Genomic DNA, 23,180 nt, shown 5'->3' with positions numbered 1-23,180 from the left:
CTTGATAATAACAATGGCAAAAACAATTGCTTGTTATGGTAGTGTTTGTAGCAGTGTGGTATCATTAGAGATGATTTGAAAAAATGAGTATGCTCTAATAAATACTGGCTTATTGCTTGTAATTCAGTTTCACATGAATATTAAAATTAAGCTAATATTTGGTTTGTCACATCTCTAATTAATAGTAAAATTGATTAACTTTTTGAGGCGCAACAAACCACCTATCATTATGCCAGCCAGCAAGTATTGTTTTGTCCTAACAGGAATAATCTTGCTTTGTTTTGACATAAATGCTTCTGCATCCATCCGGTAAATCCAAGTTTATTACCTGACCGGGTCTGAATACTGAAAACAAGTTGATATCCGACTAAGGTTTAAGCACCCAGATCTGGTGCCATACATAACTGGTAAATACATAATAATGTTCGTTTTTCTATCGTTATAGGATTCCTTGCCTCATGATGTTGGACAAACAAACAATCCTCAGTCATCACAACCAGGTCAAGGAATCCCACAGGTGACCAATGTTTTCCCCACCCACAAACACAGAACGTTTATTCCATCCACAAATGTTAGGCTACAATTTTAGACCTATGATCTTTATATATTATAATGAAAAAAATACATTTAATCTTTGTTTGTGTATGATTTGTAACTTGATAATATCATGATTTTGTTGCATTATGTCGTAAATTACCCAAGTGGTTTTGACAACTTACAGGTTTCAGACCAACAATTGTGTTTGCAATCTTCAACACAAACTTCACAGCATACAAAGCATCAAACAAATCTAAAAAAATATCCACCGAAAGGTGGTGACGTAAATTTTACTGCATCCACTGTTTGTGATCCAGTAATTAATGCTGCACATGGAGACATAAGTAAATGTTTTTGTATCTTGTTTATTGTTTTGTTTTAATTTTCATGTTGTGTGTTTTTTCAGATAATTATTATGCAAACACACAGCAACTTAAATGCGAAGAGCTCAGCCAGGGTAAACTATCACTGCTTTTCCGTAAAATCATTATTAAACATTGGGTGGAATTTTTTCAGATGACCAAGTGAGCATCCAAAACATTTTATCTGAAGCAGCCAGAAATCAATGCAAAACAAAGAGTTTTCAAGTTTTGACTCAACAGAAAATTGAAGTTTGTCCACTGGAAATCACGGATCAACCAACGAAAGAAATTCACCCAGCAGGATATAAACCGGGAAAGATAGCAAATATTTTGAAAAACTTTCGTAGAAAGAAAACAGTCATCCCACAATACAGTGATGAAGATGGGCATTACAACAGGACTCAAGATTATGAGACAATAGATTTAAAACAGGAGAGTAAAGTTTCAGTTGAAGAACTGTTCACAAGGGCAGAAACAGCAGCAAATAATCAACGAAAGCCAGAGTATTCAAACACCATTGCATTAATTGGACAGCCAGGGATTGGTAAAAGCACACTATCCAAAGTAATAACTGAAAAAGCAATGGATGGTGCAATGGAGAATGTTGATAGAACCCAATATTGTTTTTACATTTCTGTGAAAAACATTGACTTTGATACTCCCACAACGTTTGTAGATTTTTTGCTCAAAAATTCTTTGTCAACCAACTCCTATGCTGTTTCACCTATTGAAGAACACAAGGAAAACTCATTTCTCCGCATACTAACCCAATCCAAAAATGTGTTAATTACAGTAGATGGACTCGATGAAGCTGCAACTGAATGGAAACTAAGATACAAGAAAGTGGTTCCAACAAAGCAGAACAAACCTCTGCTTTATCTCTATGCTCTTATGAGGGGTGAACTGCTTCAAAATGCAAAGAAAGTTTTCACTTCACGACAAAAGCACTTTTTTGATATTGAAGCTGAAAATCGACCATTGTTTGTGGCTGAGGTTATGGGTCTTAATGAAAAATCCCAAGAAAATCTTTGCAACCAGATTTGTAGAGAGGAGGGTGCTGTTGTGTGGAATGTCATAAAAAGCAATCCAAACTTTTTATATTCTTGCTATGTCCCAGCAAAATGCATTTTTATTGCTTTTGTCATGTGGAAAAGTCTTAAAGAAGATGGTGACGGTCGATTTCACTCTCTTACTCATGTTTTTGCAAATGGATTCAAGTACTATTTTAAGCAGGACTTTGTTAGGGGTGAGAAAACAGAAATGGAAAGTTGCCAGAAAGAAAAATATAAGCAAGAATATTTGGGCAAAATGTGTGAATTGGCTTGGAATGGGTTTGAAAAAAGAAAGTTTGTTTTTAGTGCAGCTGACTTCGAAGCAGTGGGCATTAAGCAAAGTACATTAACTGGGATTCTAGTTTCATTTGTGACTGAAGAAAATTGGAACATGAAGTTCCTGAATTCTGAAATTATGAGCAACTTTTCACATTTGATTTGGCAGGAATATTTCGCCGCTTGTTACCTTGTCTATTTTTTAAGTGTTGATGAGTTTTCCAAACTACTTTCTGAACTCAAAACAAACAGATGGGAAGTTGTTACAAAGTTTGTTTTTGGTCTTTGTAATGACAAGGTTAGTGAAGTTGCAAAAGTTTGTTTCAGTGACACAAAGTGTAAAGAAATGACTGAACAGAAAAACCTGCTCAAAGAGTTCTGCCATGACCAACTACAAAAAGCTGAAGTTGAGGGAAAAAAACTTTTGCAAATTTGCTCATGGTTACATGAAGTTGATGATGCAACATTTTACACATACTGTCTTCATTTGTTGCCAGAAACATTAATTTTAACTGGAAACATACTTCCAACTGATGCTTATAGCATTGGTTGTGTATTTAGTGATACAAAAAAGTCTCATAACATTAAGGTGTCAAAAAGTTGTAAGTTTTATCATGGAAGTTTGGAAGTTTTGTTAAATCAAACATGCCACAATATTCAGGTATGATAATATCTTAAACTGAGATAACCAAAACTTAACAATATGAAACAAATATTTTTTATTCAATGTAAGGACTTCACAATCAGCCCATCAGTCGTAACCAATGAAGTAATAAAGGATTTGGCCAAACGTTGCTCAGCAATTAAGGGACAGTTAATAGTTGATACCCAGTCATCAGACTCTGACAATTTTCTTGAAAGTTTTGCTGAACATTTTGCACCACCTAACCAGATGAAAGTAAGTGAACTAATTTTCAGGTAAATTTGATATACATTATGTTGTAGTTATAACTATCATGGAGAAATGTTTTAATAAAATTGTCATTCAATATGTGGCACAGGCTCTTTACCACAATGAATGGTCATATTGAATATAAGTTTAAACCTGTAAACAACAAAGTTGTCTGTTTTTGTCTTAAATGCAATTGCTACTGATGTACTAAGTTATTATTTTCCTGTGTTTTGTTCTAAAAGATATTTTTGTGCTCCACTACTGTGTACATGTACTTTATAACCACAATATATTATATTTATTCTAGTTACAATCACTGGTGCTGAGAGGTTTCACAGTTGGTGATGAAAGTGCAAATGCAATGGCTTCTTGTGCAAAAGTTACAAAAAATCTCTCATTAAGTGGTTGCAAAGTAAGCTGTACTTCAATGTCGCAACTTGCAACAACTATATCCAAGCTTGATCAACCAGTAAGTTCTTAAAAAAGAAATGTTTGTGTTTAAATTTTTACCAGGCTGTCGATTTTTTATTGGGTGACGAACATATTATCATGTGCGCCAAATGAAAAAAAAATAGAAAGTAATGCATTAGAAAGAACAGGCATATTGTTAATAAAAACATTGTATTTGATAAAACCTGACTATAAATTATAGTAGTATTGATTACAGGTTTCATCATTGAATGCAGTGTCCTGCTATGCCTCTTTGGCTCAGATTTAACTAAAAAATGGCACTTTTTTTGTAACAGAGCAACATGTTTGGAAAAAATGGCCAGTTTTGTTGCTATGAGGTTTTAGATAAAAAAATGGTTTTTACGTGGATTTTGGACAAAAATAAATAATGAATGCATTTATATAGCTAAAAAACAAACAAAGTATTTCACAAAAGGGGTCTCTTACAGTCTACATAGCAGTCTACGTCCAGAAATAGCAAATAATTGTAAATAGTTTACATGACTTAACAAGTTTAAAGAAGAAGTATGATTGTACACTAGTTATTCAATTGATGGACTTTGATACTGATACAATTTTATTTGTTTGTTTTTCGTCCATGTCGAACAATGGCGCCGTCTGCCGAACACTTAGAATTGTGAAAATGGCAAAAACCAACGCCCTGATTTTTAGATTTTTTTTTTACTTAGATGGACTCTCTTGATATCAATGGACTTCCAATTTCAATATCTTGTCTAAAATTGCTTTTCAACCATGTTACAAAGCTGATTGTAACAAAGTTCAAAATATCACAAATAGGAATTGGAATATGTGGAAAAGTTGATGTATTTCCAGATATAATAAAGGTAAAGTGACATTGCAATAAAACAAAGTCTGCAATAATTATTATGAATATGTTTTTCTTAAAGAATCCAGAGTATTATTTTTTTTTGTGAAAATCTATTTTTATCAATCTAAAGATACAGAAATTGCATGATTATAGTATGAGTGTCAGTAAAAGCATGTATGTAGCATAAAATATATTTGATGTCTTGATGGTTGAAAGAAATAAGCTTTTGACACCGCTGTTGCTTCTCGGTCCAACATTCATTTTTATGCTGTGGTAAATAAATATTTTTCAGGGATTATTGGAGCCAGAAATATTGGTTGAAAAGTATATTGAATCCACATTTGAGGTTTGGAAAGTTTATTGTGTTATTTTTTTAAAAATGTGCATTAACTTGAACTTTTCTAATGATGTTCTTTACCTTTGAGCAAATAATTCTACTTATCCACAGAAAGTTGATACGATAAAATTTCATTGCAAAATTTTTAAACCAAATGTAATTTTTTGGTGTAAGTTTAGGGTTGTTATTTTTCGTCATGTGGTCACATTACTTATCTAGTGGTAATTGCCGAAAACTCAACTCAACTTATTTGATTGTTTACAGGTTAACTCCAAACCAAACCAGCTTACAGTGCATGGTGATGTAGAAGCTTGTGCTTTGTCATGTGTCATTCATTTATTTCCTCCAACACTGGAACTTACCATTAGAAATGTCAGTAACTCTGCAATCCAAGAAGTTGTGGGTGCTATCAAACACAAGGTATGTATTTTTTGTGGACAAGTTATTAAAAGAAAATGAAAACCAGATACAGAGTATTGCAACATGCTATTGCAACAAAGTGACCACTGAAAATATTTTTTTTTGTTTCTGTCACTTAACGTTGAGCATAGCCCTTTGATTATATATTACTTTGCTTTACAAACTCCAGAATTACATGTACAGCAACAGAAATGAATATCCAAGCGGAAACAGTTACAAAACAACAGCAAAACATGCGTTTTAGTTTTCAGTAACACAGTTACACAATCCCCCTTTTGTTGCAAAAGTTGGGCCGACGCAGACATTGGTAGTTTGTAAAGGTCGATCACAAGTAACGGTGATTTAGTTAATTTTAGCAGTGGAAATGTTGCGTCAAACTACAAACGAAACTTATTTGACAAGGGTCATATGTTAACAGCAACAAGCTGCTAAACCTATGGGGTATTTATTATAGGTAACCGTTTTAAATCTACAATGGGTCAGTTGCCATGGGTCAGTTGCATGGTGAGTTCGATGCCATTATTTTCCATGCGATCATGACACAATCGCCTTGGTAATCATTGTTGTACACCAAATTTTAAGTGGATTTAATTTTACAGCTGTATTTGAACAACAATGTTTGAAAAAGTCAATAGGGTGGCATCGGGCAACTGTAAATGTAAAATATTTTGTTATGAATCCTTGTAATTGCCTAATGTTCATTGCATGGGGCTCGTAAATTCGGAAGCGTAGCCTATCCTTTGTTAAGAAAATACTTCAGCGAATCACATACCGCTCAATCACATAATTGCACAAAATTAATCGGTTATTCGCATAAAAAAGCTTGTTTGCGATTTACCGGATTCGATTGGCAAAAGCTAATAAAACTATGGCGCACGCACCAACGCAAACATGCGTTTCACTTTCGGTAACGTAACGCAGTTACACAATCCACATTTTATTGAAAAAACAGCGCAGACGCAGGCATTGATACTTTGTAAAGCTCGATCACAAGTAACAGTAATACAAAATCACAACATAGAAAGAAAATTCCTTAAACATATTTGTAAACACCCTTCCAAACTAGAATGTCCGATCTAAAATCTTCAATAAGTTTGTTTATTTCTTGTAATAAGCAATTTGATTTTATTGGGTCTCGTGGCATTGCAAGCATAAAACTGCGACCAAAGTTACAAACGTGTTACTAAGTTGGAGCCATGTGTAATTCGGGTTCTTTCTCTAACTGACTGAGCTACCGGTGCTCAACGATTAAATTCACCAAGTGATTGTTCTGCCTCTGTGGCGTCATAATTGATAACAATGATATTGTTGACATAAAAACTGATTCCAGTAATTTTTCATTTGTTTCAGATGACGTCGTTGAATCTTGATTGGAACAAAGTTGATGATAAAAGTGCATCTGCTATTGCTTCATGTAATCAGTGGATTGAGAATCTGTCTCTGGGGTATTGTAAGATGACAAGTGGTGGAATCTGTAAGATTGCAAATTCCATATCACAACTTAAGAAACCAGTAAGTTGTATGTTAGACCAGTGGTTTCCAGTTTTTTTTAGGGCTGCGACACACTTGGATGTTCTGGATTCGTTCGCCACACCTAATTTTATTCCGCTTAAAAAATGTTTAATAAAAACAACAATATTGGTTGCACTACCTTGGTTTGAATTCTGTCATTCATTTGGGCTAAACCAAAAATGTTTTATCGTTAAAAGCGTTCCGCACCAATGATTAACATTTCACGATAACTTGTAACACAAACATTCAAACTTCTTGTGGGTTTATATTACAACAAGTACATAATATTGATGGAAACTTTGTTACTAGTAATTTCTCAAAAATTACAATGTTGAATTATTTTGAAGTCCGAAGTATTTCATCGGAATGACTACGAACACCGGGCTTTTAACGCTGTTTGCTTTGTCTGAGATCTCTACCGATTTTAATTACTCTTACGCTAATCTGCACAAAATTTATAGAGACGAATAGAGAGTTTTTTTACAAATTCCGTGGAGCGGAAAGTGGTTTGACATTTGATTGAAAGTGACGTCACCCCCAAAGTAAAAAGCGTGAAAAGGCCTGTGTTTGGAAGTGATTCTGATTAAATACTTTGGACTTCAACATCGATATATTTGTGTGAAATAACGTATTTGAACAATTTTTTTATCGATATAATGTAGCCTGTTGTCGTGTAAACCCGGAAGAAGTTTAAACGTTCGTGTTAAACGATCATGTGAAATTGTAACCATTACCGCGGAACGCTTATGGTGATAAAAAATTGTTTGATTCTGCCTGAATAACTTTAGTATTTGAATGTATGTTTTTTTAACACAAACAGTGCATTTGCTTTTGAGTGACACCTTGTGTAGTAATCTTCTGATACCAGCATTGGCGTATCTAGGTTTAGGGGAGTGGGATCCAGTAAGTCCGGACTTCCAAGCGATAATAATTATTGCGAAACTTACAATTTACTTATGGTGGCATCGGGTAAATTTATAAGAAAAAAACAGTTTTGTTGGAATTTTCATTGATTACCAAAATACGTTTTTATTCCTTTTATTTATATTTATGTTTTTATTTATCTTTATTTGATATGATAAATAATCCTGAGTCGTCCGTCTGTTTCAAGTTTCTACGACATATATATTTCGCCTGTGTTTGCAGGCATCATCGGCATCGCTAATAAACAACACGACAACGCAGATAACCAACAGTAATACAAATGTAGAAATACCTTACAAACTGACAATCAGATTTAACGGTTGGGTAAGTTGCGACTGAACTGTCGGCTTTGGCTTGTTTGTGGAGACGCTCGATAAAACATAAAATCAAAGAAAAAAGGGGGGGAACAACAAACTGCAAACGATAGCGGTAAAAATGCCGGCGGTGATCTGACTCTGTATTACTGTTGGTTAACTGCGTTGTTGTGTTGTTTTTTAGCGATACTGATTATGCCTGTACATTCAGGCGAAATATATATGTCGCGGAAACTTGAAACAGACAGCCGACGTAGGATTATTTATCATATTTTGTACTAATCCGTTACTGAGTCTCTGTCAGCCATAGAGACTATACAGGCGATTTAAAGAAATCAAAACTCTCATTTATCTGTATTTGGTTACAAATATTTCCGAGTCCTTACTTCAAAGTAAAAGCAAATAAAACTATGGCGCACGCACCGCCGCAAAACATGCGTTTCAGTTTACGCGAACGTAACACGGTTACACAAACCTTCTTTTATTGCAAAAATAACGCAGACGCGGACATTGGTAGTTTGTAATGCTTGTTCACAAGTAACAGCCATACAAAAGCTCAACATATGAATACGAATGTTCTTTGAACATATTTGTGAACCACCCTTAATAAAAAACCTAAAAGGGCGAATTCAAAATATGTTTGTTTATTCCTTCTAATAAGTTAGTTGATTTTATTGGGTCCCGTGAAAATGCAAGCATATAACTATGACCAAAAATCTCCACGAGTCCACGCAACACCAGCAAAAAAAAGGCGGCGAAAAAAGGAATTAATCCGCTTCGATTTAATGCGGTAAAGTGAGCCCCCCGCTAGAAGCGGACAACAAAATTTAGAAACAAAAACGGGCCGGAGGGCGAGTAATGCGACCAGAGCGCGTGCGTTGAATTGAGGAATCGGGTGGCAATGGTGGTTGATGGAACTCGACTCTGCTTGCAAGGCCTTCCTCGACGCGGTGGTTGAGCCATTTGGTCTGGTTGTGTCAGGTCGACGTGGGCTGTTTTTTTGACGGTTGACAGAAACTGTCTGATGACGCCCGCCAAAGTCCAGTGTAAACGTTTTGTTTGTTCTAGCTATTTCCTTAAGCGCTTGTGTCCAATGACTTCGGAACATTTTCTTTGGGATGTGAGTGTTGCGACATAGGTGTCGGTAGAAACCTCCCAACAGCTGACCTTAAAGCGGTTGAAAGTCGACGCGGGGGCGGTTCGGTGGGTGTTGAACCAATAAAATCGCCAGGCACAGCCAACAGTGAATCAGCTGACGATGGAAACGTTCGACCAGACCATTTGATTGGGCATGATAAGACGTCGTGCGATGAAGCTTGACACCAAGAAACCTATTGAAAATGTCCATAAATCCGACGTAAATTGTGGACCACGATCTGAGGAGATGTCCAAAGGTACACCAAAACGCGACACCCAGTAGTAAAAAAATGCCCTGGTACACGTTGGCGTGGTGGCATCAGGATAGGAACAGCTTCCGGCCATCTCGTAAAACGGTCGACCATTGTAAACAAACCTTGGAAGCAGGTTGTTTTCAGGCGGAGAAAGCACATGTTGTTGGATTTTCTATTTTTGACATTGTATCCAGTTGTGTGCCCACAATCCAACCTGTTGTTTCATCCCATGTCATATGAATTTAGAAGCAATTAGCTGGCGTGTGGCTCGAATAGATGGGTGCGACAAATCATGCACAATGTCGAAAATTTGTCGCTGCCTAGACTTGGTACAATGGGGCGAGAAACGTTTTTGGAGACATCACAGAGTATTGTGTCCTCGGAAATACCATGCTGTATGTCTCGAAATTTGAGATTGGTCACAGCCGTGCGGTATGCTTGAACTTCCGGATCAAGCTGCGCGGTTGCAAGGGCGGAGTAATCCAAGTCCAAAGGAAATTCAGTGGAGTCGATGAAGGCTCTGAATAGAGCACATGCGACCTGATTTTGCTTTCCTTTGATGTATCGCACATCTGCAGTGAACTCGGAAATGGCGGTCAAGTGACGCTGTTGTCGCGCAGACCAAGGTTGGGAAACTTTTGTGAAATCAAAAATCAACGGTTTGTGGTCAGAGTGTAATCGGCAAAACAACGACCTTCCAGGAAGTAGCGAAAATGTCTGATTGACAAATGTAAAGCGAGAAGTTCTCTGTCAAATCCACTGTACTTCACTTCGGGTGGTCGAAGACGTTTACTAAAAAAAGCTAACGGGCGCCTGGCACCATCAATGAATTCCTGCAGTACTGCTCCAACCGATGTTTGTGACGCTTCAGTTGTGAGAGCAGTTGGCGCTTGGAGTAGAGGGTGGTGTAAAAGCGTCGCGGGCACAAGTGCTGCCTTCGCTTTTTCAAATGCTGAAGTCTGTTTCAATGCTGAAGTCTTGTTTCAGACGAGCTGTGTCGCTTTGCCCGAAAACGCTTCATAGATTGGGGAGATGATGCGAGCTGCGTTTGGTATGAACTTGTGATAGAAATTTATCATACCTGCAAATTCCTAAAGCCCCTTGATGGTCTGTTACCGAGGAAATCAATTTGGTCAACGCCAAACTGGCACTTGGCTACGTTGATGACCAGACCATGATCTGCCAACCTTGTAAAAGTCGCTTTAAATGGTTGTAGTGATCAGCAGGTGTTTTGCTTGCTACCACAGGCGCCGACTTTTAAATTTTTTCGGGTATGCAAAATTATATGACGTCATAAAATGCCAAATATCTTTCTTGGCGCTAGATAGGGTAGGACTATGTTAAGGCTTGTAGTTTACAAACTTCACGCAACGCAATTCTACCGCCGAGCACTTTTGCAAATGAACGCACGGTTATGTGCGGTAAGACCGCATTGAATAAGAGATTTCCGACGGCAGATAAATTTAGACGACTAGCACGTGCTGACAGTTTCACCGTTCAAGGTGCCTGGTTTTTGCAGACGTAATTATATTTGTCAGTTTAAAGGTTCGGTCCAAGACCCTATAAAACCGCTGTCACAAATTGTTTTGTTTACTGCTTACGCTCAACTTGGTGCTTACTGCGAGCATAATGGACATTATTACGCATAATGAGGTAAACATCATGCTATACGCAGTGACACTAAGTAACCTGTGGTGTGGCGGCAAATTGGGCCTCGTGATATTATATTTGATGAAGGAAGCAATAAACATCTCGTTGTTACCTGCTGTCCAGAAACTCGTTGCTTTGGGAAAGTAAACCGTGACAACCGACTGAATCTAAATAACGTATGACGAACGTTGGTCAGATTCTCGGGTATGCGGCATACCCGTGTTCGGCGCCTATGCTTGCTACTAATATGTCATCTAGATACACATATACAAAATCAAGAGACTGGAAAACTGTGTCCATTAAACGTTGAAATGTTTGGGCGGTATTTCTTAACCCAAATGGCATGCGCAGGAATTCATCAAGTTGCTGAAAAGTCCCGATTGTGAGGGATTGAATAACGATCTGGTTGGGTAGCAGCAATTAATCGCCTGTAGTCTCCACACGGCCTCCAACCGCCCGTAGACTTTGGAACCATGTGTAGCGGCGAAGCCCAGGGGCTGGACGAGCGTCATATAATTCCCAATTTTGTCATATTGGCGAACTTATTTCTGGCCAAAGTGAGTTTTTCAGGAGGAAGGCGCCGAGCACGCGCGTGTACTGGAGGTCCACTTGTTGTTATAAAATGCTGCACTCCGTGCGTGGGAAGCAATTCAGAAAAGTGAGGCGCTGTAACTGCGGGAAATGCGGCCAGCAAACGCGCGTACTCTTGTCTGAGGGGAGAGCATTTATGCGTTGAACTGAGGTCCCGGCTTTTCGAATAGGAACACTAGCAAACGTTTGTGCGCTGGTCAAACGCTGTCGTTGAAGATCATCTAACAATGAATGTGCTCCTAAAAGTCGGCGCCGAGTAGTGGCCTTGAGACATCCTCCAAAACAAAATTCCATTTAAACTTCCCAGCGGGCAAATTTAGTGAGGTCAAACGTAAGTAAATCGGCTGCTCGTTTTGCCGGCCGTCGCAGCAGCTAAAGCCGATCGGCTTGCTCGTTTCCCCGAAATGAACATGCAGGACAACACTGACGTGCGTTTTTACTGAAACGGCGGTGGTAAAAGAATAGATTGGAAGCGTTTGTTACTTGTTGTGGTGAAGTAGGACTGAACCTCAAGCGTCGCGCCTTTAATGCTGCGTATTCCTCGTCTTTCCGACAAGCCAATATCAGAGCATCCGCCTGTTGCACTAAACTGCGAGAGCAAGGAAAATCTCTTCCAGCCAAATCCGTGCGTACGGCAGCGCGCATCTTTTCCAAGAATAATTCGTTGAACAGAAAACAAGTTTCCTCACTCGCAAGCAACGCCAGCATTTCGTCCATTAGGGCAGTTGGCAGTCGGTCGCCTAAAGGTGGCATATGAAGTAATTGTTGAACTCTGGTGTCAAAGTGAAGGTAGTCAGCAATCGCTCCTTAATTGCTGCGTACTTGTCTTCTTGCGGCGGTTGTTCAAGTAAGTCCATCAAACGACTTTGGCCCTTTTTTTACAATAGCAGTCGCGTCCACGGGCTTCACTTGATTACTTAACGTAGTGATCGCACATACCGCATCCGTATAAACGGCGGTTTCCTCCTCATCAAATGTGCGTCGGCATTTATGTTAATGTCCAAAGTTTTTCTGTGCTCAATATCATAAGAGAACTGGTTGAGTAGCATCGCCCATCTTCCCAACGATTTGCTGCGAGTGTTGGAACAGCCTTCGTCAGTCCGACAATCGTCAACAAGGGTTTGTGGTCAGTCACTAAAATAAATTTTCGAACGAAAAGAAACTGAAAAAACTTGAGAATAGCAAACACAACTGCGAAAGTTTCCTTCTGGATCTGGCTGTAATTTATCTGACATTCAGCCAGTCAGGGTGTCGATTTATGCCTTTTTCACCATTCTAAGTGTCCGACACGCGACGCCACTGTTCGACATGGGCGGCGTGAATAAATTTTAAGTTATGTTAGCACCGGTATGCAGTACCACGAACAGATCAACGCTATTGTTGTCAACCAAAGTCCATAAATTGAATTACTATAACAACTTAATTAAGCCTAACATATAGGTCACGCCAATCTTGCAACATTCACACCGATCTTACTAGTTTTCTTTTCTTGGTTCTAAGAGGTGCCAGTATAAGTCGTTTAATTTCAAACCGCAAACAATTATTTGGGGAGAAATTTGTGTTAACTGAACGGTTACGTAGTGTTGAAAACCTAATGGCAGCATCGTTTGGGATCCCCACCCAAAAATGTGTATGTTTAGATGGCTAAAGAAACGCAACCGAATCAAATTTTTGGACAAAATCCATGCAAAAACCCACCAACACTTGCTTTAACGTTCAGCGAATAAGCGCGTTATTTTAAAACTAGCCATTGTTTCCGAACATGGAGCATTGTTACCGAACACGTGACATTGTTATCAACCATGTTGCATTGTTACGAAACAAGTACCATTTTTCGGCAGTGTACAATATGCAAGGTTTTTATTTGTTTTTTCGTTATTTCAACGTGTATTCTAAACTTATGTAAGTACAAGAATTCTGGTCGTTCTCGTGGCCTAGCAACGCTAGTGGCCTCAAGCTTCGATCGTCCAGTGCTTTTCGAAACGTTAGTTAACAAAATGTTACTACGAGTTCCACCTTTTTTTTGAAGAAGTCCACTAGTAGAATTACAAGTTTTGGCACCGTTTTGCAGTTAACAGAGGTCACCAACCTCACACTTGAAATCTGGTTCTTCTAACGACACACAGCTTGCAGATGACCTTTGCGTTTGCAGAAATTACACCTCGAGTTTTTAATACGACAGGTCGATGCAGAATGTCCAGATTTCCCGCACCTGTGGCACTTTAACGATTCCTTTGGGGTATCCCGGAAAATTAAGCCTTGCCCCCTTTAAACTTATTGACGGAGGAGTCCCTTTCAGGACCAAAAACTGTTTCAGTTTCCACAAAATCGAACTTCAGTTCGTCATTCTTGACCTTTAACATTGTCTTGTTAATCACGGAACAAACGAATCTTGTCCGCAGTGCTTCTTCCAGTGGATCGTTGATAAAAGCAGTACTTATGGTTTCTCCTGGCTTTTAAAATTGAACTTGAACCACTCACTCCTGAACTGGAACCACTCACGAACAATAAAACGTTTCCGTCCTAACATTCATCTTCTAATAAGCTTCAGCATTACATTCATTTGCTCCTGGTGATGTCACTCCTGCGTGTCCATCTGCTTTTGTACATGTTCAAAAATTTTCTCTATAGTTTTGTTACGTTCAGCAGTTAGGGGTAATTCAAACTTATCCTCATCGCCAATGTTGTATTTTCAAATAGCACAAAATAATGGAACGATTCTAATGTGAAATGAGACTTGGCTTTGTAGCAGAAAATTTAATTATCCTTGCGAAATGAGTATTTTACGCATCTATGCTCAACGCTTGGCCCTAATATTAACCTTCATGTATGACTGATTGCTTGATGACGTGTCCTGGAACATTTCTACGTAGTAGGACTAGTTTAAAATATTTTTTTTGGATTATAGCGGGCAGCAGAATTTCAATCCGCGAGCCACAGGTTGCACAACCCTAGTTTAGATGAATGTTTTACTTTTACCCAAACTTCAAACAATGCATCTCCAGTGACACCTTCCATATTGCATCTCATGATACCAACACGCATAGTCGTACCCAGAGGGAGGGGGTATAAGAGGCCCAAACTTCCAAGCAAAATCTATCAGCTGGAAACCTCGTAAAAAAACACAACTTCGTATTCAGTTAAATGATTTTTGGTCCCAATCATATTCAAGCATTATTTAATCAATTTTTGAAGCTCGTGCGTTAAAATTTATTTGATCGACGTTTCTGTCGTCATGCAATCAATCTTCGTTAGGACAAAGTGCGTGAGTGTAAACAACACCGTAAATATAAGAAGGCTCGAAAAAACGCGAAGGGATGTGGGAAGAAGAAAGACGAAAGGTGTAAGCAAGCCGAAAATGCGCATCAACGTACAACCACACATCTCCACAAAAACACTGGACAATCAGAGTCAAGCCTATAACTTTCAACGATGCCATTTAAAACAAACCAGAATGGAAACAATGACGTAATTTAACTCAACTATTAGGCATTAAAACCAGCGATGCTTTGGGAGTTTACCAGGTGCCGATACACTGCTGGAAAAAATGTCTGCGTTCTAACATTCAGCGTGAATTCATATGCATTTATTCTATAAACATCCGTTTAAACTTGTAATTTTTTTACCCAAAACTGTCGTTTCTCCAAAATTCACCTGTATCTGCTAGAAGTTGCGACAACGCTGTACCCGCGGTTGGGCACGTCGCGTTTGTGTTCCCTTTTGCGTTGTTCGTCAGGCGCGGCCAGTCTCGTCAATGCATACGCCGTCGCAGTCAGCACAGGGTATGCGGTCATACCTCCAGTATCGAACGCATCTCCTTTACGATCTTTGGAAGGCGAAACCAAAGCACGCGGTCTGACAGGCGGGCGTTCAAACACTAGGGAGGCCTTGCAAAAATGTAGCATTTCGTAAACCCGGCATTTCTTAAAAAATATATGTACAAGCACCCTTCGTCACCTTTAGCCCCCGGTTCTCTCTTTAAATGGAAACATCAAAAAATGATGTCACCCCGACGGATTCACGTTCTATTGTGAACTCGACACTCATTTGAATAGAATTCAGATGTTCAAGCAGAGATTCCACGTCCATTCGACTCCATATTTAAGCATTATCTTCCAAAGTAGAAGCAAGAAAACTATGGTGCACGTGCCAACGCAAAACACATATTTAATCTTTCAGTAAGATAACGCAATCACACAAACAAGCAATTGTAAAACACTGCTTTTTGTAAAATAATATGTACAAGCAATGAGGCAATAATGATAAGTGAGTTACAGACAGTAGTGCACACAAAATGGAATAGTGTATGTCTGGCTAGTTAACCCATAGCTGCACTTATGAGACCCGATAGGTCGATGTTTTTTAATATTGTACCAGCAATTATATTTGTTTGCGATTTACTGGATTCGACTGGTAAAAGCTAATGAAACGATGGGGGCACGCACCCCCGCTAAACATGCGTTTTAGTTTTCGGTGACGCAACACCGCTACACAAGTAAAGATATTTTTAAAACACAACTGGTACCTTTCATACAGTGCCTAAGCAGCATTCACTGCAGTAATTTATAACTTGAGTGATTTCGTAAGCTTTACAATACGTATAGGGGACAATTATTTTCCAGTAATTACGTGGGAAAAATGATCTAACGTAAGATTAGGGTTCCGCGGCCAAAAAAGTTTGGGAAAACCCTGCTGTTACTGACTGAGCTACCGGAGCTCAACGATTAAATTCACCAAGTGATTGTTCTGCCTCTGTGACGTCATAATTGATACAATGATGTATTGTTGACATAAAAACTGATTCCAGTAATTTTTGATTTGTTTTAGATGACGTCGTTGGAACTTGATTGGGACAAAGTTGATGATGAAAGTGCATCTGCTATTGCTTCATGTATTCAGTGGATTGAGAATCTGTCTCTGGGGGATTGTTTGATGACAAGTGGTGGAATCTGTAAGATTGCAAATTCCATATCACAACTTAAGAAACCAGTAAGTTGTATGTTAGACCAGTGGTTTCCAAACTTTTTAGGGTCACGACACACTTGGACGCGGAACGCTTCTAATTTTTTTTGATTCTGCCAGAATGACGATAGTATTTAAATATATGTTTTTCTAACCCTAACAGTGTATTTGCTTTTATTGACAGCTTGTGTAGTAATTTTCTGATACTAGCGTACATGGGAGTATCTAGGTTTAGGTGACTGGGATCCAGTAGGTCCGGACTAGCAAGCAATACTTATTGTCTGATTACAATTTACTCAGGGTGGCATCGGGCAAATTTATATCAAATAACAATTTTTGTTGGAATTTTCATTGACTACCAATATGTGTTTTTATTCCTATCTGTATTTGGTTTCAATATTTCCCAGACCTTACTTCAAAGTAAAAGCAATTAAAACTATGGCGCACGCACCGCCGCAAAACATGCGTTTCAGTTTTTGCTATAACGTAACACAGTTACACAAATCGTCTTTTATTTCAAAAATAACGCTGACGCAGGCATTGGTGGTTTGTAATGTTCGCTCACAAGTAACAGTAATACAAAAGCTCTGCATATGAATACGAATATTCCTTGAACATATTTGTGCACTACCCATTAATAAAAAAACTTAAAGGGGCGAATGCAAAAATATGTTTGTTTATTCCTTGAAATAAGTTAATTGATTTTATTGGTTCTCGTGGAAAGCATATAACTATGACCAAAATCACAAACATGTTAGTAAGTTGGAGCCATGTGTAATTCAAGATGACACTACAGCGTTGTGCTGCTTGATTGCATTGCCAAAGTTTACGACTGACTGCACAAGTCCACGCAACACCAGCAAAAGAGAAACGCGGCGAAAAAAGGAATTTAATCCGCTTCGTTATAATGCGGTAAAGTGAGCGCAACAACACCTTCCATGTTGTAACAAATGATACCAACACGCATAGTCGTATTCAGAGGGAGGGGGTACAAGAGGCCCACGCTCTCAAGCAAGCTGGCAACCTTATATGAAAATATATCATTTTTTTTCTGCACAAATGCATATTGAGTTGAAAAAAATATTGTTCCAAATTTTTTCAAGCATATTTAATTAATTTTGAAACTCACGGGATAAAATTTGTTTGATCGACGTTTCTGTCGTCATGCAATCGACCTTCTTCAGGACAAAGTGCGTGAATGTAAACTACACCGTAAATGTACGAAAGCACGAAAAACACAAAAGGGGAGGCGTAAAGTGAAAAGACGTAAGGAGTAGCAAGCCGAAAATGCGAATCAATGTACAACCACACATCTCCACAAGCACACTGGACAATCAGACTTAAGTCTATGACGTTCCAGATTTTTTCTCTTTTATATGCTCGTGTACTAAACTTACAAATTTGGTGTATCGCAGAAGCTGCAACACTTTCATTGACGTAATTTAAAACAACCAAGAATGTAAACAATAGCGTAATTTAACTAGATAAATTAATTAAAATCTACGATGCCTTGGGAGCAGAGGCGTAAAGTTTTGCATATCACCGGGGTGCGGGAGTATTAATGCTAACCTTACAAGGCTGTTTGAACGCCATAATATTCAGGTTATAGGATCTTCAATGTTAACGATTTTTATGGCCGGCGAGCTATGTAATCTCCGACCGAATAACTGGACAAAACTAAACGTGGTTTTAAATAAATGTTTTCGCGGCGAACTCGATAGTCAATTTTCTCTACACAAACGATACATTCTTCCTTCCACGTGTGCGTCACAAACGTTTCGCTTGTTGCGTTATTGTAGATCGCCAATACGAGGAAAACGCAACTGCGTGTTAAGAACGTTTAAACAGCAGTGAAATGCGCCTTCATTTTTGCCGCGGTTCAAACCAACGAAAGCCGAAGTCTCGTACTCCACGCCAGTGCTAGGGAGTTTACCAGGCGTCGATACACTGGAAGTAAAAATGTCTGCTTTTTAACATTAAAGCGCGAGTGCATTTATTCGTTAACCATCCGTTTGAACTTGTATATTTTATCTTTAAATTCGTTTTTCTCCAAATTCACCCGTATTCGCTACATCAGTGTTTCCCAACCGGTGGTACGCGACGGCATTCCAGGTGGTACGCGAGCACCTTTCCGTAATTTGCGGATATAGTTCGAATTTAAAAAATCGTAAGTGATCCCAAAATGTTTGTTACTTCATCCCCTAGGTTACTTTGTAACACTCAACTAGGTGGTACGCGTCGAAATTGTTTTACCTCCAAGTGGTAATCAACCACATAAAAGGTTGGGAATTACTGCGCTACATGTTGCGACAACGCTGTATCGCGGTTGGCCGCGTCGCGTTTGTGTTCCTTTTGCATTGTTCGTCGGGCGCGGCCAGTCTAGCCAATATTTACGCCGTCGTAGTCAGCACAGGGTATGCGGTCACACCTCCAGCATCGAACGCATCTCATGTACGATTTTGGGATGCGAAACCAAAGCACGCTGTATAACAAGCGGGCGTTTAAACACCTGGAGGCCTTGCAAAATATATAGCAACACAACCACACCCTTCGTCACCTTTAGGCGAGAAATCTTGGTTTCGCCACAGAAACGAACCAGTGTGGCCATTCACTAAAATCGCACTCTGCACATTACCAACCTCCTGTTTTTGAGGCTCTTAATCTGAAACTAAGGTTTCCGCTCTTGCATACAATGCATGCACTACAACACGCTTGTGGGCGATGGGGTTAGCGAACCGAAACGACAGATACCTGTCGGAATGAGTCAGTTACCAGTATACGTTTGTGCGGAGAGGCCCTCGGTTCTCGCTTTAAATAGAAACATCAAAAAGTGATATCACCCCGACATATTCACGTTCCATTATAAACTCCTGGTGACGTCACTCCTGTGCGTCCATCTGCTTTTATACAAGTTCAAAAAAATTCCCTGTAGTTTTCTTCCGTTCAGCAGTTAGGAGTAATTCAAAGGTCTCCTTGTCGCCAAAATTGTATTTTCAAATAGCACAAAATAATAGAATGATTCTAACGTGAAATGAGACTTGCCTTTATAGCAGGAAATTTGATTATCCTTGCGAAATGAGTATTACACGCGTCTGTGCTCAACGCTTGGCCCTTATATTAACCTTCATTTCTACGTAATAGGACTAGTTTAAAATAATTTTTTGTCTAAATTATAGCGGGCAGCAGAATTTCAATCCGCGAGCCACAGGTTGCACAACCCTAGTTTAGATGAATGTTTTACTTTTACCCAAACTTCAAACAATGCATCTCCAGTGACACCTTCCATATTGCATCTCATGATACCAACACGCATAGTCGTAGGGAGGGGGTATAAGAGGCCCAAACTTCCAAGCAAAATCTATCAGCTGGAAACCTCGTAAAAAAACACAACTTCGTATTCAGTTAAATGATTTTTGGTCCCAATCATATTCAAGCATTATTTAATCAATTTTTGAAGCTCGTGCGTTAAAATTTATTTCTTCGTCAGGACAAAGTGCGTAAATGTAAACAACACCGTAAATATAAGAAAGCTCGAAAAAACGCCAAGGGGATGTGGAAAGAAGAAAGACGAAATGTGTAAGCAAGCCGAAAATGCGCATCAACGTACAACCACACATTTAAAACAAACCAGAATGGAAACAATGACGTAATTTAACTGAATTATTAAGCATTAAAATCAGCGATGCTTTGGGAGTTTACCAGGTGTCGATACACTGCTGGAAAAAATGTCTGCGTTCTAACATTCAGCGTGAATTCATATGCATTTATTCTACGAACATCCGTTTAAACTTGACATTTTTTTACCCAAAACTGTCGTTTCTCCAAAATTCACCTGTATCTGCGATAAGTTGCGACAACGCTGTACCCGCGGTTGGGCACGTCGCGTTTGTGTTCCTATTGCGTTGTTCGTCAGGCGCTGCCAGTCTCGTCAATGCATACGGCGTCGCAGTCAGCACAGGGTATGCGGTTACACCTCCAGTATCGAACGCATCTCCTTTACGATCTTTGGAAGGCGAAACCAAAGCACGCGATGTAGCCCTCGGTTCTCGCTTTAAATGTAAAAATTTAAAAATGAACTCACCCCCACGTATTCCCGTTCCATTGTGAACTCGATACTCGTTTGAAAGGAATTCAGGTGTTCAAGCAGAGATTCCACGTCCACTCGACTCCATATTTACGCATTGTTTTCCAAAGTAGAAGCAAGAAAACTATGGTGCACGTGTCAACGCAAAAACACACTTTTAAGGTTTTTAGTAAGATAACGCAATCACACAAACAAGCAATTGTAAAACCCGGCTTTTTGTAAAATAATATGTACAAGCAATGAGGCAATAATGATAAGTGAGTTACAGACAGTAGTGCACACAAAATGGAATAATGTATGTCTGGCTAGTTAACCCATAGCTGCACTTATGAGACCTGATAGGTCGATGTTTTTTAATATTGTACCAGCAGTTGTATTTGTTTGCGATTTACTGGATTCGACTGGTAAAAGCTAATGAAACCATGGGGCACGCACCGCCGCAAAACGTAACACCGTTGCACAAAACGTCTTTTATTAAAAATAGTGAAGGCAAACGATTAAGGTTTAACAAAATTGAAAATTCCTACACAATGTTTGTACACTCCCCTTTATTAAACCCCAGAAGGGCCAATTCAAAATCTTCAATAAATTTGTTTATTTCTTGTAAAAAGCCATTTGATTTTATTGGGTCTCGTGGCATTGCAAGCATGTCACACCTACCAATGTTACAAACGTGTTACTAAGTTGGAGCCATGTGTAATTCGGGTTCTTTCTCTAACTGACTGAGCCACCGGACCTCAACGATTAAATTCACCAAGTGATTGTTCTGGCTCTGTGATGTCATAATTGATAACAATGATATTGTTTACATAAAATCTGATTCCAGCAATTTCTCATTTGTTTCAGATGACGTCGTTGAAACTTGATTGGAACAAAGTTGATGATGAAAGTGCATCTGCTATTGCTTCATGTATTCAGTGGATTGAGAAACTGTCTCTGTGGCATTGTAAGATGACAAGTGGTGGAATCTGTAAGATTGCAAATTCCATATCACAACTTGAGAAACCAGTAAGTTGTATGTTAGACCAGTGGTTTCCAAACTTTTTAGGGCAGTGTTTCCCAACCGGTGGTGCGCGACGGCATTCCAGGTGGTACGCGAGCACCTTTCCGTAATTAGCAGATATAGTTCGAATTTAAAAAACTGTAAGCGATCTCAAAATGTTCGTTACTTCATCCCCTAGGTTACTTTGTAACACTCAACTTGGTGGTACGCGTCGAAATTGTTTAACCTCCAAGTTGTACGCAACCACAAAAAGGTTGGGAATCACTGTCTTCCGGTCATGACACACTTGGATGATTTGGAATCGTTCGCCAAACCTAACTTTATTTTGTTTAAGATAAAGTTATATTGAAACAAAACTACTGGCTACACTACTTTGGTTTGACATCTGTCATTATTTTAGTCGAATCTAGAAGTATTTTGTCGGCAAAAGCGTTCCACACTAATGATTACCATTTCACATGACCTTTCTGCACGAACATTCAAACTTCTTCCGGGTTTATGTTGCAACAGGTTACAAAATATTGATAAAAACTTTGTTAGTAGTGTAAGCAATTAACACAGTTGCACAAATCGTCTATTATTCAAAAGATAATGAAGGCAAACGATTAAGGTATAACAAAATCGCAAAATAGGAAAATTTCTACTCAATATTTGTACACTCCCCTTCATTAAATCCCAGAAGGGCGAATTCAAAACCTTTAATAAGTTTGTTTAATCCCTTTTAATAAACCATTGATTTTATTGAGTCTTGTGGCATTGCAAGCATATAACTGCAACCAAATTCACAAATGTGTTACTAAGTTTGAGCCATGTGTAATTCGGGATGACACCTTCCATATTGCATCATATAATACCAACACGCATAGTCGTATACAGGGGGAGGGGTACAAGAGGCTCATGCCCCGAAGTAATATCAATCGACCTTCTTCAGGACAAAGTGTGTGAGTGTAAACAACACGAAAAATATAACAAAGCGCGAAAAATACAAAAATTAGGGGTGGGAAGAAGAAAGACGAAATGTGTAAGCAAGCCGAAAATGCACATCAACGTACAACCACAGATCTCCACAAAAACACTGGACAATTAGAGTCAAGCCTATGACGTTCCAGATATATTCTCTTTTAAGTGCTCGTGCACGATACTTACAAATTTGGTGTATCGCAGAAGCTGCAACACTTTCATTGTCGTAATTTAAAACAAACAAGAATGTAAACAATGGCGTAATTTAACACAAATATTTACCAACTATAAGATAAAAACAATAAAATCTGCGATGCCCTGGGAGTTTACCAGGTGCCGATACACTGGAGGAAAAAATGTCTACTTTTTAACATTCAGTGCTCACAGAACCAAATTTTCAGTCTTGTTAATGTTTCAATTAAGTTCTATTAAAACAGCAATGCAGTTTGCGCACTCCTGGTTTGAATGTGTGTTTGTATTGAACGCAAACAATGTATTTGCTGTTTTGTCCTCTGCTTTTGATACCAGCATCTAGGAGTATTTAGGTTTAGGGGAGTGGCTTCCAGTAGGTCTGCCAAGAACTCGCAAGAAATTAGGCTGCTCAGGGTGGCATCGGGCAACTTTGTGAAAAAAC

The 23,180-nt window shown here is 38.9% G+C and overlaps 1 protein-coding gene across 6 annotated transcripts in view; it reads left to right on the top strand.

The window, feature by feature from the left end:
* LOC145894912 (uncharacterized) overlaps nucleotides 1-23,180 on the top strand; it is a 425,937-nt gene that overhangs the window by 95,111 nt on the left and 307,646 nt on the right. For all 6 annotated transcript variants that reach the window (XM_082983587.1, XM_082983586.1, XM_082983589.1 and 3 more), the window contains exons 27-29: nucleotides 4,259-4,414; nucleotides 4,691-4,744; nucleotides 5,000-5,155. In XM_082983587.1, the coding sequence (XP_082839713.1) occupies nucleotides 4,259-4,414; nucleotides 4,691-4,744; nucleotides 5,000-5,155 (366 nt within the window). The remainder of the gene's footprint in view (nucleotides 1-4,258; nucleotides 4,415-4,690; nucleotides 4,745-4,999; nucleotides 5,156-23,180) is intronic.

The sequence above is a fragment of the Ascidia mentula genome, chromosome 3 (assembly GCF_947561715.1).
Source record: "Ascidia mentula chromosome 3, kaAscMent1.1, whole genome shotgun sequence".
NCBI classification, from domain to species: Eukaryota; Metazoa; Chordata; class Ascidiacea; order Phlebobranchia; family Ascidiidae; genus Ascidia; species Ascidia mentula.
The sequence above is the reverse complement of the archived record's forward strand: the minus strand, read 5'-3'. Positions and strand labels throughout refer to the sequence as shown.